Raw genomic sequence first — 16,811 nt, forward strand, 5'->3', positions numbered from 1 at the left:
TCTCTCAACATGGCCATTGGATTGTGGGTGGTAGCCTGATGTAAGACTCACTGTGACCCCTAACCTCTCCATAAAGTCGGTCCAGAAACGAGAAATGAATTGTGAGCCCTGGTCACTGACTATATCCTCTGGGATACCATAGTACCTAAACACATACTGGAAGAGGAGTTCTGCTGTCTGAGATGCTGTTGGGATGCCCAATAAGGGGATGAGCTTAAGCGCCTTCGAGAAGTGGTCAACGGTTACCATAATGGTAGTGTTCTCTTCTGAGGGAGGGAGGCCCGTGATGAAGTCAATGGCTATATGGGACCAGGGTTTCTGAGGAATGGGGAGGGAGCACAATTTGCCAGCAGGAGGGGTTCTAGGAACTTTAGCCTGAGCACACATAGAACAAGAAGCTAGGAACTGGTTAATTTCAGTAAGCATGTTTTCTCACTAATACTTATTCTTTAGCATTAGATGGGTGAGATGGCTGCCAGGATGACCTGTGGTGGGTGATGAATGGGCTTATGTGATTAGTCACCCTCGAAATTGCTTGGGCATGTAGAGTAGACCAAGTAGGAGGTTATTTGGAAGAATTTGTGGTTGAGTGTTCCTTATCTCTTGGTCCAGGTCCCAGGTGATGGATTGTATGAAACATTGAGTTGGAAGAATGGGGTGGTTTACAGAATCTTGGTGCATAGAACCAAAACTGCGAGATAGAGCATCGGCCTTGGTGTTCTTGGAGCCAGGACGAAATGAAATGGTGAAGTTGAACCTTGTGAAGAACAGTGCCCACCTGGCCTGGTGAGGGTTTAGCCTCTTGGCTTTCTTGAGGTATTCCAGATTCTTGTGGTCCATGAGAATGATAAAAAGGTGAGTGGACCCTTTGAGCCAATGCCACCACTCTTTGAGAGCTAGCTTAATGGCAAGCAGTTCCCTGTTGCTGACATCGTAGTTCCCCTTTGCAAAAGAAAGTTTTTTTTGAGAAGAAAGCTATGGGATGTAGTCTCTGTTTCTCACCAAACCACTGAGACAGAATCATACCTACTCCCATGTTAGATGCATCCACTTCTACTGTAAACGGTTTGGTGAGATCTGGATGCTGGAGGACCGGAGCAGATGTGAAGGCCTTCTTGAGACACTGAAATGCTTCCTCGGCCTTGGGGTTCCACTGGAGGTGCTTTGGTCCCTTCTTCAGCATAGTCATTAAGGGGGTAGCTACAGTGCTGAAGCCCCTGATGAACTGGCGATATAAATTCACGAACCCCAAAAAGTGCTGAAGCTGTCTCACAGAAGTAGATGTGGGCTAGGATGTAACCACAGAGACCTTGGAGGAGTCCATGCTAATTCTTTCAGTGCTTATAATATATCCTAGGAAGGAGATGCGAACCTGATGAAACTCGCATTTCTCGGCTTTGGCGTAGAGGTGATTTTCTAGCAGGCAGTTCAGGATGGTTCTGACAGGTTTCTTGTGACTTTCTTCATCTGGGGAGTAGATCAGGATGTCATCAATGTACGCAATGGCATATCTACCTAGCATGTCCCATAGTACGTCGTTGATGAAGCACTGGAACATGCTAGGCACCAAAGAAAGACCATACAGCATCACCTGGTACTCAAAATGGCCGGCAGTCGTGCTAAAGGCGGTCATCCATTCATCACCTTTTTGACCCTGATCAAGTTGTATGTACTGCAGAGATCCAACTTGGAAAAGATCGTAGCTGATCTAAGTTGTTCTAGTGCTGCAGGAACTAGTGGAAGAGGGTAAGGGTATTTTACCGATACCTGGTTCAAACCTCTATAATCAATACATGGTCGGAGTCTGCTGTTTCGTTTCTCCATGAAAAAGAAGACTGCAGAAGTGGGAGATCTGGACGGGCGGCTGTATCCTTGCTTAAGGGCTTTTTGGATGTACTCCTCCATGGCGGTGTGTTCCTTCTGGGACAGGGGGTAGATACACCCCCATGGTGGTGACATGCCGGGCAGTAGGTCAATAGTGCAGCCATAGGGCCAATGTGGTGGTAGCCCGCATGCCTTTCCCTTGCTAAAGACCTCCTGCAGGTCCATGTAACACTCCAAGACACCATCCAGGGAGTCAGGTTGAGGACTCTCCACAGTAGTGGATGAAAGATTGACTTGGAGATGAGAGATACAGTTCTGAAAACAAGTTGGAGACCACTGGAGAATTTCCTTGTTCTACCATGAAATCAAGGGATCGTGAAGCTGCAACCATGGATAGCCGAGAATAAGATTGTGACTTACAGTATTAGTGACAGAGCGAGATGTGTTCAGAATGCAGAATGCCCACTTGGATGTGGAGCAGCATATTCTGTGAAGTGACGAAGCCATCTCCTATTGGTCCTCCATCAATGGTCCTAATGCTGAATGTGCTCTGCAGGGGGACTGTGGGCAGGTTAAATTTCTGCATGATAGAGCAGCTGATGAAGTTCCCTTCCACCCCTGAATCAATAAAAGCACACAGGACATGTGTGGAGTCGGTCAGCTTCAGTAACACTGGCACTTTAAAAGACTTGGAGTTAAATTTTCTCACCAGACTCACAGTGCATGTAGAACCTTATGCTGGAGTTGTACAGGACGGACAAATGGGACAGTGGTTGAGCTGATGCTCGGAGCTCCCGCAGTAGAAGCACAAACCCTCCCTTCTCCTTCTCTCACACTCAGAGCGAGACAGCCGGGTGCATGAGACCTCCATCGGTGAACCGTCCTCAGAAGTTGTGATATGCTTAGCGCTCTCCTGAATGGAGGGATGGTGTGCCAACAGATGATCGAGTCGAATGGCTAAATCAATAAGAAAGTCCAGTGTGAGTTGTTCACCCCAGCAAGCTAATTCACTAAGAATTGCGGGACGTACAACCCCAATTCCAAAAAAGTTGGGACAAAGTACAAATTGTAAATAAAAACGGAATGTAATCATTTACAAATCTCAAAAACTGATATTGTATTCACAATAGAACATAGACAACATATCAAATGTCGAAAGTGAGACATTTTGAAATTTCATGCCAAATATTGGCTCATTTGAAATTTCATGACAGCAACACATCTCAAAAAAGTTGGGACAGGGGCAATAAGAGGCTGGAAAAGTTAAAGGTACAAAAAAGGAACAGCTGGAGGACCAAATTGCAACTCATTAGGTCAATTGGCAATAGGTCATTAACATGACTGGGTATAAAAAGAGCATCTTGGAGTGGCAGCGGCTCTCAAAAGTAAAGATGGGAAGAGGATCACCAATCCCCCTAATTCTGCGCCGACAAATCGTGAAGCAATATCAGAAAGGAGTTTGACAGTGTAAAATTGCAAAGAGTTTGAACATATCATCATCTACAGTGCATAATATCATCAAAAGATTCAGAGAATCTGGAAGAATCTCTGTGCATAAGGGTCAAGGCCGGAAAACCATACTGGGTGCCCGTGATCTTTGGGCCCTTAGACGGCACTGCATCACATACAGGCATGCTTCTGTATTGGAAATCACAAAATGGGCTCAGGAATATTTCCAGAGAACATTATCTGTGAACACAATTCACCGTGCCATCCGCTGTTGCCAGCTAAAACTCTATAGTTCAAAGAAGAAGCCGTATCTAAACATGATCCAGAAGCGCAGACGTCTTCTCTGGGCCAAGGCTCATTTAAAATGGACTGTGACAAAGTGGAAAACTGTTCTGTGGTCAGACGAATCAAAATTTGAAGTTCTTTATGGAAATCAGGGACGCCGTGTCATTCGGACTAAAGAGGAGAAGGACAACCCAAGTTGTTATCAGCGCTCAGTTCAGAAGCCTGCATCTCTGATGGTATGGGGTTGCATTAGTGCATGTGGCATGGGCAGCTTACACATTTGGAAAGACACCATCAATGCTGAAAGGTATATCCAGGTTCTAGAGCAACATATGCTCCCATCCAGCCGACGTCTCTTTCAGGGAAGACCTTGCATTTTCCAACATGACAATGCCAAACCACATACTGCATCAATTACAGCATCGTGGCTGTGTAGAAGAAGGGTCAGGGTACTGAACTGGCCAGCCTGCAGTCCAGATCTTTCACCCATAGAAAACATTTGGCGCATCATAAAACGGAAGATACGACAAAAAAGACCCAAGACAGTTGAGCACCTAGAATCCTACATTAGACAAGAATGGGTTAACATTCCTATCCCTAAACTTGAGCAACTTGTCTCCTCAGTCCCCAGATGTTTACAGACTGTTGTAAAGAGAAAAGGGGATGTCTCACAGTGGTAAACATGGCCTTGTCCCAACTTTGAGATGTGTTGTTGTCATGAAATTTAAAAATCATCTAATTTCTCTCTTTAAATGATACATTTTCTCAGTTTAAACATTTGATATGTCATCTATGTTCTATTCTGAATAAAATATGGAATTTTGAAACTTCCTCATCATTGCATTCCGTTTTTATTTACAATTTGTACTTAATTGTCCCAACTTTTTTGGAATCAGGGTTGTAGACATTGGCGAAAGATGGGTTTCAAAGCAGGTTTGTTCCATCCACTGGCTGCTGCTAGTGTTCTGAAGTCAAGAGCATATTCTGCCATGCTTCGGGGACCTTGTGAAATGGAGGGCAGACTTTCACCAATTTCGATACCCTCTGGTTCATGGTTGAAAACTCTCTTAAACATAGAGAGAAATTGTTCATAAGAAGTGGCTTGCTCTTGGTTCTTGTTCCACACTGCACTTGCCCAGCGTAGTGCTTTGCCAGTGAGAAAAGAAAGGAATTTGGCGATCTTATGTTTATCAGAGAGGTTTGGCATGGTAGCGAAATATATGGAGCATTGAAGCAAGAAACCCTTACAGTCAAGAGCATTTCTGGCAAACTTCTCGGGTGCAGGAAGTTGTAGCGCGGGGCTGGGAAGAGGTTCAGGGTGTAGTAGGAGGGCCTGCAACATCACGGTTGCTAGTTGCGTTATACGGGTCTTGAGATCCACTAGCATCTGTTGATGTTCTCCCAATAAGCGTCCCTGAGCGTTCAAAGCAGTCTGCTATGCCTCTTCCACTACATCCATGGTGGCAAAGTATCCTATCAGAATGCAGGCACTTACGGTTGTAAATGTAGACGAGAGTGGGGAAGCAGACTGTCGACGATGCCAAAATGATAGACTAGAAGTGAGGTCAGGGAACAAGCGAGGGTCGGGCAATCGGCAAACAACGTAGAATAGATGAGACAAAGAGCATAAACGAAATAAGGCTAGCAAAGGTCCGAAAATCGAGAGGCAGCTAGAGAATAGCAAGGCTTGGTATGGACTGGATGAAACAGAACAATACTTCACATGGCAGTGGTGTTTGAGAGTGGCTTAAGTAGGAGAAAAGCTAATTAAGGAGATGAGTGTCAGCTGTGATTAATACTCTGGTGACAGAGGGTGCTGTGGATCTTGGGGCTTGTAGTTCTGAGTGTCTATGTTAGTAGTTTGTGTGTTTTTGGAAGGTTTACTGACAATGGAATTAAGCACAGACAGTTCAGAGAGTTGATTCAGCCCAGACAGACGACCATGAGAACATATACCAAGAATAAGTGGTTAAGATAAGATGAGTATACATGATGGAAGGTAGACGATGGTAAGGAAGTTAGGAGGTGGCATTATGTTAAAATATGATAATCAGTGCATTCTGTCATCCAAATAGGATGTTGATTTCTTTGTCTTTCTCTAAATTAATAAAAATAGGCCTAGTAATGAAATTAATAATTCATGAATGTAACCATGTACAGTATAGTATACTCCAATTTTCTGTCTCAACCCTCATAGCACTCTGAGGTAAGATACTGTTGGTCAGGTAATGGTGTCTCCACCGGCCTGCGATTGAATACAATATTTACTCCACCATATTCAAATGTTGTTCATGATTTATTTTACAGGTGAATTTCCACTACAATAGACTATTATTTTGCTCCTGAGGCTGTGAAATAGGAGTGTGTGATGCCTGTATATATAAAAGTAACAGGCTTCTGTTATTTTGTCCACTCCCATGTATATGTACAAGTAAAAGCAGCAAACAGGAAGTCATCTGTTGTGCTGATGGGACCTCATGAGTCAAGAGAAGGCGAAATACACTTGGCTGTAATTGGAAATTCTTGTAATCATTGATTAAGTATGATGATTACGCACTGAGAAGTATAATGAGAATACAGAAAGGGCTTTTGATCCATGCACTGGATCTAGTATAATCCTAGTAAATCAGGGTGAGAAGAATAAAAGTGTGTAAAATTAATAAGAACACCAAAAGGAAACTGAATGTTCAAGGGCAAAAGATAAAAAACAGTAAAAGTGTCTGCAAAAACAGGGCACAAGAAAAAAAGTGCATTTAAATACAATGTTAAACATGACTGATGTTAAAATAATTATTAAAGATAATATTAAGAGAGCTTCCTTTAAAAATCATATTTCAGTTTTAAGAAATGCATAGTTCTACCGAATACGTCTACCTTTAAACTGAATGCTGAAATTGGAAAGTGTTACATTTCAGCGAAAATGTGATCATTTTCATTTTCAGCGTATCCTGTAATAGGGTCGATCTCTTTACTGTCACTGATAATTACTGAATTACAAGGTATTACATTGAACACTAAATATCCTAAATGTCATGTCAGTACCCCTTTAAAGGCATGATATTTAGTCATAGAATTTATTTTGATGTCTCACAAAAAAGTGTATACACTAAAGGGAAACTTTGCAAAATGGCTTAAATTTTATATTTTATAATCTCACGGAGTGCAGCTCATTTCAATCACAAAGCTATAGGAAAGGACTGAATAAATAATATATATTACATATGATGACATTTAATGGCATGGTGACATTTGATGGCATGTAATATTATCGAGCTTAAGTTTATTTATACATAATGTCATTGCTGAGCTCTACATAGCACGCTGGCTCACTGGCTTGTATCCCAAGCAACCCTTTTTAAAATAGATTTATATCCTTATTTGGTTTTTATTAAAAATATTAAATTGATTTAAACTGTTTTAAACCACACTCATTTTATAGTGATTGGAAAACCTTGGCACTGAATGCAGAGGATAACATAAGAAGGGAATAAATGTACAGTGTAGTCTGGAAGCACTTGGACAGAAACAGTTTTTGGAGTCCAGCATTTTACCAAAAGAAACCAAACAATTGAATGTTATGAAATAAAATGCCTTTCAGTTCCCACTTTCTCCTGCTGCTGTAGGCTTTTACCCTGTCTGCAATCTTTCAGCAAGAAAAATGCAGCTCAGTGGCAGTCGGTTTATGTAAGTAACTGGGTCAGTCAAAGACAATTTCACTTTGTAGCTTTGAAAAACTCCTTGGCTGCTGTCTTCAAATGTTTATTGCCTTGTTGCAAGGTGAAGCTCCATCCACTGGCGAAGTATACATGCTGATGACATTATGTTCCACAGATAAAATGGTACAGTGGTGCTTGAAAGTTTGTGAACCTTTAGAATTTTCGATATTTCTGCATAAATATGACCTAAAACATCATCAGACTTTCACACAAGTCCTAAAAGTAGATAAAGAGAACCCAGTTAAACAAATGAGATAAAAAAAATATTATACTTGGCCATTTATTTATTGAGGAAAATTATCCAATATTACATATCTGTGAGTGGCAAAAGTATGTGAACCTTTGCTTTCAGTAGCTGGTGTGACCCCCTTGTGCAGCAATAACTGCAACTAAACATTTCCGGTAACTGTTGATCAGTCCTGCACACCGACTTGGAGGAATTTTAGTCCATTCCTCCGTACGGAACAGCTTCAACTCTGGGATGTTGGTGGGTTTCCTCACATGAACTGCTCGCTTCAGGTCCTTCTACAACATTTCGATTGGATTAAGGTCAGGACTTTGACTTGGCTATTCCAAAACATTAACTTTATTCTTCTTTAACCATTCTTTGGTAGAACGACTTGTGTGCTTAGGGTCGTTGTCTTGCTGCATGACCCACCTTCTCTTGAGATTCAGTTCATGGACAGATGTCCTGACATTTTCCTTTAGAATTCGCTGGTATAATTCAGAATTCATTGTTCCATCAATGATGGCAAGCCGTCCTGGCCCAGATGCAGCAAAACAGGCCCAAACCATGATACTACCACCACCATGTTTCACAGATGGGATAAGGTTCTTATGCTGGAATGCAGTGTTTTCCTTTCTCCAAACATAATGTTTCTCATTTAAACCAAAAAGTTCTATTTTGGTCTCATCCGTCCACAAAATATTTTTCCAATAGCCTTCTGGCTTGTCCACGTGATCTTTAGCAAACTGCAGATGAGCAGCAATGTTCTTTTTGGAGAGCAGTGGCTTTCTCCTTGCAACCCTGCCATGCACACTGTTGTTGTTCAGTATTCTCCTGATGGTGGACTCATGAACATTAACATTAGCCAAGGTGAGAGAGACCTTCAGTTGCTTATGCCACTTTTCCACTACAAACGCGGCTGAGCCGTGCCGTGCCGAGTCGAGCTGAGTCGAGCTGAGCGGGGCTGTTGGAGTTGCATTTCGACTACAACCGCGCTGAACCGTGCTGGCTGGAAGTGGGTGGACACATTGGGTGGAGTTAGCGAAAGTGGGTGGACGTCAGGTGATGTCGTTAAGCAGCGCAAACAGTGACATCAGTGACAGTGGCGGAATAAGTCAGAGCCGGGCCGGGGGCGGGGCAAATGACCGGGCCCTTTATTAAAGCTTATCATAACATCATTTTAGGCTACAAAATGTCCGCAACTGCGGTGTTTACCAATTTCAACACTACCGGGTGCAACTATGTTATTTAGTACATCAAGTCCTTCAAACGAACATGTAACTCAGAAACAAAAAGCATTAGGATACTGTACATGGCTCATAATAAAACATCAATAGCCTATACTGCGCACATTATTTGAAGGGCATACGAATGAGCGCTCAGAGGTTGCAAAGGTGACAGGAAGAGTCAGAAATAAAAGGAGGGCGGTGCAAACCTCACTGAATGCACTGTGTTTACCAATTTCAACACTACGGGGTGCAACTATGTTATTTTGTACATTAAGTCCTTCAAACGAACATGTAACTCAGAAACAAAAAAACATTAGGCGACATACTGTACATGGCTCATAATAAAACATCAGTAGCCTACTGCGCGCATTATTTGAAGGGCATACGACGAGCCTTGCGCTCCGCGAACTCGTCCACGATGCTCTGTATGTCACTGATTCAGTGAGCTTTTCAGCGGTAGTCTCACGACCCGAATAGTAAACAATAAACATGGAGGACATGGAGTCGTTAGTGTTGCTGGTCTTGGTGCTGTGGCTTGTTGTCACAGATACTGGCAAGAGCGTATAGATGAGGCGAGGCGCATAAGGCTTCAGAAATTCTCGTAATTCGTAATTCTTCTTCTTCCGGGTTTGCGGTGTTTACAGATCCCAGCGCGCTCGCGGGGCGTGTGTGGGCATGTGAGGACACGCCTCCTCACCAATCAGTGCACAGGGGAGTGTCTGCTCACGCCCCCAGCCTCAGTCGGCACGGTTTGGCTCGCTTCAGCCCCACTCCAAAACGGTGCGAGTTTTAGGGGCTAAGCAGGGCTGAAACGAGCTGAGTCGTGCTGGTTTTTGGTAGTCGAAACGCGAGCCGTGTCGGGCTGAAGTGAGCTGAAGCGAGCTGAAGCGAGCTGAAAAAGGGTAGTGGAAAAGGGCCATTAGACATTACCATGGGGTCCTTTGTGACCTTGCCGACTATTACATGCCTTGCTCTTGGAGTGATCTTTGTTGGTCGACCACTCCTGGGGAGGGTAGCAATGGTCTTGAATTTCCTCCATTTGTACACAATCTGTCTGACTGTGGATTGGTGGAGTTCAAACTCTTTAGAGATGGTTTTGTAACTTTTTCCAGCCTGATGAGCATCAACAACGCTTTTTCTGAGGTCCTCAGAAATCTCCTTTGTTCGTGCCATGATACACTTCCAAAAAACATGTGTTGTGAAGATCAAACTTTGATAGATCCCTGTTCTTTAAATAAAACAGGGCGCCCACTCACACCTGATTGTCATCCCATTGATTGAAAACACCTGACTCTAATTTCACCTTCAAATTAACTGCTAATCCTAGAGGTTCACATACTTTTGCCACTCACAGATATGTAATATTGGATAATTTTCCTCAATAAATAAATGACCAAGTACAATTTTTTGTCCCATTTGTTTAACTGGGTTCTCGTTATCTACTTTTAGGACTTGTGTGAAAATCTGATGATGTCTTAGGCTATATTTATGCAGAAATATAGAAAATTCTAAAGGGTTCACAAACTTTCAAGCACCACTGTGCATTCTGAATGTACCATTCAGATAAATGCAAGTCGTTGTACTGTTGATCACTAAACAATTTTTCTGGTTCGTCCCATCTGCCATTGGACTAAGTGTAGTGTTGCCTAAAACACATTTGCTTTACAATGTGGACAAAGTGGACATTTCTTATGTCATCTTGTGAGTAACGAACCAAGATTATTATGGGACGTAGATGTGTCACACAAACAGAAGCATGATGTCAGAAGAGTTCTTAGGTCACAGTGAAGGAAGGAAAATTACTTGCTTTAGTTGATGAGCAGCTACTCAGTAATTTTCTTTCCTTCACTGTGACCTAATACCGTACATCTTCTGACATCATGCTTCTGTTTGTGTGACATATCTACGTCCCATAATAATCTTGGTTTGTTACTCACAGGATGACATAAGAAATGTCCACATTGCCCGAAACCATCAGTGCTTTTGTTGCTTAAAGTAGAATTACCCATATGAAAATGTAGTAAAAGTATAAAAACAGCGAATTGAAAATTTTGAGCACCAAATATTACATTTATGACACATTTCATTTTTAGACTAACAAATGGTAAGAACTCATAGTATAGCAAGAACGCCTGCCTTTTATCCAGTTACATTTTCTCTCTGTTTTAAAGATTTTACTTTATCTTAAACATTCCCTCTTCGGTTTAATTTCCCTGTCACTTTCAAGAAATGGTACAGTACCTCTTACTCATAGATCACTGGTGACACCGACAGATAAATAGTCACAGAGACAGAGAACAGAGACAATGAATCAACATTGTGCGTCCACATGGTTCTGGTAACCTTTTACCTTTTATTTCTGCCTCCTAATTTACTCATGGTCTGTAATTTTCCATGCTTTAGAGCAGTCAGACACACTTTCTTAATTGCAGGTTTGACAGAGATGGAGGGGAGAGAAAAGTGGTGATGATGTGCAACAGTGGGAGATTTATTTGTACTGAGCGACTCACATTTCTGCCACTGAGGAATTGGTGGGCAGCAGCATTAAACCACATATCACGACTGACGTGTCCTCGGCAGCACCGTTAATCCCCATCTTCACCACTTTCTCCTCTGCCAGCTGACGTCAGGTTTTCTGACCATTTCACTCCATATATGCGAGTGAACCTAGGGTTTATTATCCCAACTTCACAATGACTGCCCATAGTGTAATCAAAACCATTTGATTGAGATCTGAATTTCAACCAAAAATTATTTTTTCTGCACACAAAACTACAGATTTTATTATGTGACATGATTATTCAGTGTCCTATTTAGAATTTACCCTTTGAGGGATGAATAGGTTTTATTGATTTAGTTGGTTTGCATGGGTTGGCAGGTTTGTAGCTTTTGCAATAATAGTTAACAAGATGATATGGACACTGGAATAAAAGAGGCATATGAGGGCAAGGGTATAAAAATTAAGCATAATGTAAGTAAGCACTTGTAATTAAGCAATGTAACACCATTGTTTACTGCTTGGTTGCAAATCCTTTCTGATGAATGACTGCCTCAAGTAACTCACTGTTTTTTTTTTATTGTTATTCTCTGACTCTAGCCAATTTCATCTGGGGGTTTTTTTTTGTTTGTTTGTTTTTTTACTTCAATCATTCCCTCAACTGTAACACATTTGTTAATGCATATTTAATGCACTGTCGAACATGCACAAAGACTGAACTTCAGCATTAACAAACTATAAGTACTAAAAAAGTAACATTTTAATTGGTTTTGAAATAGTAAAACAAATAAACCACATAGTTAACGCTTGCATTAACCAATGTTCATCTCTTCAGTGAGAAAACTGAAGCTCACAATGATCAATATAATCCTGTGAACAATATAATTCATTAAGTGAATCTTGATGAACAGTTATGATGTAGCAAAATTCAGAACTGAAGCGTTATAGCGTTTTTTGCTTGTTTGTTTGTTTACATTTAGGAACATTCAATATTTTTCTTAAAAAATTAAAATAATTTTGTAAAAATGTATTAAGCATAAATATTTGAAATGACAACAAAGATGTATTTGGTTAACATTTAAAAAATATTAGTTATTCAAATGTTAGTTTCTTTTTAAACATTATTTATGGTTTATTAAGTCTGTAGTTCATGGTTTGTTAATATAAAATAATGTTAGAGCAGTGAACATTGACTTACTGCACACACAGCATTACCACCTCAGTATGTGTAATCTGGAAAGGCCAGTCAAGAGCAATTCCTTTTGTAGAGATGAAAAATATCCATTGCTATTTTAGTAGATACCCACTTTAATATGAACTTGTTCTTGATTTTAAGATTCCTGTTCTTGGCTGGCAGGAGTGGAACCCAATGTGGTCTTTTGCTGTTGCATGCTGAGATGCTTTTCTGCTCACCATGGTTGTAAAGAGTTGCTATGAGTTACTATATCCTTCCTGGCAGCTCGAACCAATCTGGCCAGTTTCCTCTGACCTCTCTTATCAACAAGGCATTTGTTTCCATCTACAGAACTGTCGCTCACTCAGTGTTTTTTGTTTTCTGCACCATTCTGTGTAAACTCTAGAGACTGTTGTGTGTGAAAACCCCAAGAGATCAGCAGTTTCTGAACTACTCACACCAGTCCATCTGGCTCAAACCAACACCCATGTCACAGTGAAAGAAAGTCACACTTTGAGATCACAATTTTTCCTATTCTGATGTTTGAAGTGAACATTAACTGAAGCGCTTGATTTGTATCTGCATGATTTGATGCATTGTGCTGCTGTCAAGGGATCGTCTGATTAGAATCAGAATCAAGTTTATTGCCAAATACGTTCTCACATACAAGGAATTTGCTTTGGTGATTGGTGCTTGAACAGTTAAGATAGAAGAATTTAGCAAAGACAAAAGGTAGCTATATACATAGAATAAGAAACAGAAGAATCTGAAATATACAAATTTGAAAGTGGACACATTTAAGGGTTATGTGCATGAGTTGTTGGAGTCCAAGCTGTACAGTATGTTCGGAGTGTGCAAAAATAGGTCACATGATGATGATGATGATGATGAAGTTGGAGAAGAGACATGATAAGAGTGCACGAAAGGAAGAGAATATGTGTAGTTGGCTAAGTCAATAACCAAGCTGTACAGTGTGAGCTGGAATGTGCAATAAAGGTTCACAGAATGGAGATGTATGACATGATAACTGCATAAAACAGCAGGTGGATGGGTGTACCTAATAAAGTGGCTGGTGAGTGTATAAACTAAACAATATGGCAGGGAAGATGTATAGAAAGTCAATGGCATTCCATCTTAAGACAATTTTGAAGAAGACAGCATCCTCAGTGATGTATGCTTTAGAATGTATAATTGAAGGCATTCAATATGATTTCTTTCATTCTTTCTTAGGAGCTGGTATTATACGGAAGCTGGAGCCACTGTGCTGTAGACCATTCATACATCTGATGGTCTTCATTATTTTATAGTCATGCGCACCTGAAATGATGAATATCTCCTTGGCTTATACAAAGTATTTCAATTTAAAATACAATTACTTCTACCCCAATGCTCAAGATAATGCTAAATGCAGATGTCTTGTGTGCAGTTTTGAAGTTTTTCTCTTCTGTGTGATTTATAATTGGAAAATATACAGAGAATTATTTTTGCTTTGTACAATATAATCTTGTTTTCTGTACACTAATGAATTTTATTGAACACTCATAGACAATTACCAGTAGCCAATATGAATTTAGATCAATACTCCGTAAACAACCTATTAGCAACTCTATTCAAGCTAGATTAATTACATAAAGATGAGAAAACAACCGAAGGACTGAAAAGCTGCTATGTTACACCACTCAGTAGCAATTTACATCCATTTAGGTAAACAGTTATATCTCTTTCACCACTCACATAAGGTTACACAAGTTTTCTTTTTATATATTTTTTATATTACATACCGTATGTGGATAGGTTTAGCAGACAGAGTTAAGGTCCTTACCCAAGGTTAAAGCAAAATACATTCATCACAAAAAAAATTCTTCTTTTGTTCTTTTTTCATTCTATTTTGTTGTCCTTTTTAGTTCACATGCACCATCTTGTGTGTTTATTGTCCTGTATATTTATTGTATTTTGTGTACTTGGGGTGGCATAGTGGTGCAGTGGTTAGCACTGTCACCTCACAGCAAGAAAGTTCTGCATTCGAGCCTCACAGCTGATTGGGGCCTTTCTGTACTAAGTTTGCATGTTCTCCTTGTGCCTGCGTGGGTTTCCTCTGGGTGCTCCGGTTTCCTCCCATAGTCCAAAAACATGTGGATTAGGTTAACTGGTTACTCCAAATTGCCCACAAGTGTGAGTGTGAATGGTTGTTCATTTCTGTGTTAGCCCTGCAATAGTTTGAGGTCCTGCCCAGGGTGTACTGCACCTCTCACCCGAAGTCAGCTGGGATTGGCTCCAGCTTCCCCTGCAAACTTGAAAGATAAACAGTATAGCTAATGGATGGATGGATGGATGTTTATACTTGTCTTACACTGTCGTGAATTTGCACTGTGTACTGTGCCACTGTGTTGCACCATTGTCCTGAGGAAACAACATTTATTCTTGAAGTTTCCAACCTTCATGTGTATATCCATCAACCAAATGCAGTCTCACACACACGTATGGCAGACATGCTTTGGCTTCTGTTTAATCTGTTACTGAAAATGGAGCAGCCTGTCCATCTCTGCTTTCCAGTGCTGCATTTTGTGGATGATGCCCCAGACTTAAGTTTGAGGGTAGATTTCATGGAGGATGATGGTCTCTGAGACGAATTAAAAACAGAGGCCATTTTCTCTCGATAGCTCTTCCTGAACCTTTTTGCAGACCTGTACAGGTCACCCACAAAGCAGTAGCAAAGCGGGTTGAGTGCTGAGTTGGTGAGGCCAAGCCACTGTGCAAAAGGTCGGCTTTGCAACACCCAACTGTGCTCAACGTGGCCCAGAACTTCTCTGTCCAGAGAGCCTGGCATGTTGAAGTCGATCCAGATATCCACTACATAGAGAGGAAGCCAGGATAGAGTAAAAAGCACCACCAGGGCTAGCACCATTTTGGCTATTTTCTTGCGCAATTTCAGCCGTGCTGCTGACCGGATTGAACTTGACATGGCAGCTTCACAAAACTGGTCATCTGCGCTCCAAAGTTTCCAGGTAGTGAGAAAACATATGATGAGGTTGAAAAGGACTGGAAAGCCATATAGGGAGCAGAAAAGTATAAAGTTGTAGCCTAGGCGCAGTCGTGCTTTAGACCATGTCTCGACACATACCGTTATCACGTGTGAGCCATCCATTGTCAAGGAAAGCATCTTGGTTTCGTTCATAAAGACCAACGGAGCACACAGGCCGGACGATACCATCCACACCATGGCTATCATCGCCCCAATCTTCCTACCAGTGAAGAAGGATCGTGCACGTAGTGGGCTGTGAACATTGTAGTATCGGTTCAAGCTTATGACAGCCAGGCTCAAGACACTTGCAGACACAGACACTGCCTGAACGAATGGCACGGTGCGACACAACAGGTCCCCAAACACCCAAGCATTGTACACCTGGTGTCCCAAGTTCACAGGCATGCACACACACACCACCATCATGTCACACACCGCCAAGTTTATGAGCAGCTTTCTGGTAGTGGAGGCACCAGCTAGTCTGTTCCTTCTTCGACTCAGGACCAAGAGTGCCATAATATTCCCCACAAATCCTGTCAGAAAGGACACCAAATACATGACCATCAGGACAATCGTGCCAGGTTCGTGTCCTGCAAAAAGAAAGTCTGCAGCAAAGGGCACTGTATTATGAACGATACTCCCATTATGGTCCTGACTCAGGAAAGAAAAGTTGGCGGGCAAAAGGTGTCCAAATTTGGCATAAATGCTTGAAAAATTCATGTTTATTTTTGTTCTGATCTGCTCATTGTCTCCTCACGAGAAATCCTCTTGCGTCAGTAAGCCAGAAGCATGCAGGAGATCAGGGCGACTTACTCAGGCAAACTCAAAAAGATACATATCCTTTCATTATTGTTTACAACACAAGCACGTGATTAGTAATGAATGATTGTAAGGTACCGTCCATGAACATCATCCGGAGCTCCAGCTGCACCAGTGTGCTGGTCGGGGAAAACAGCTGGGGGAAAAACAAACAAACAAACAACAACAAAAAAAAAAACATAAAGGCATCACAGCGTCTCGCGTCTTTACTGATGATGCTCCAAAAGTTGGTTAGTCCACACATCCTCAGCCGGAATATCTGCCTGCAGTGGGAATAAAGGCTTTGGATCCGGAGAAGAAACAGGTGCGCGTTCACACTGTCAGGAAGGTGTGAAAAGTTGGCGCACGCGGACAGGAGGCATGCGCACGCGCTGGCAAACCCTCCGGTACTGTGTAAGCTCGAATGCTGCACATCTGGACACGTCAAGCGTTATGATGATCATCATGATGATGAGGAGGAGGAGTACAAGTTCCTCAAACTAACCCTGTGAAGTCCGTCCGATTTAATTAAAAAAGGACATTTTGTTGTTTTTTTTAAGCCTATTCTAAAATAAAATATTATTTCTCGTC

At 41.6% G+C, this 16,811-nt stretch overlaps 1 protein-coding gene across 1 annotated transcript; it reads right to left on the reverse strand.

Annotated features, from left to right (window-relative positions):
- Nucleotides 1-1,629: 1,629 nt before the first annotated feature.
- LOC132897586 (QRFP-like peptide receptor) lies at nt 1,630-16,142 on the reverse strand. The gene is made up of 3 exons (XM_060938835.1): nt 14,918-16,142; nt 2,291-2,442; nt 1,630-2,139 (listed from the first exon to the last, which is right to left on the reverse strand). The coding sequence occupies exons 1-3, from the start codon at nt 16,140-16,142 to the stop codon at nt 1,630-1,632; spliced, it is 1,887 nt and encodes a 628-aa protein (XP_060794818.1).
- Between the last annotated feature and the right edge of the window lie 669 nt (nt 16,143-16,811).

Source organism: Neoarius graeffei, chromosome 14 (genome assembly GCF_027579695.1).
Source record: "Neoarius graeffei isolate fNeoGra1 chromosome 14, fNeoGra1.pri, whole genome shotgun sequence".
Classification (NCBI taxonomy): Eukaryota; Metazoa; Chordata; class Actinopteri; order Siluriformes; family Ariidae; genus Neoarius; species Neoarius graeffei.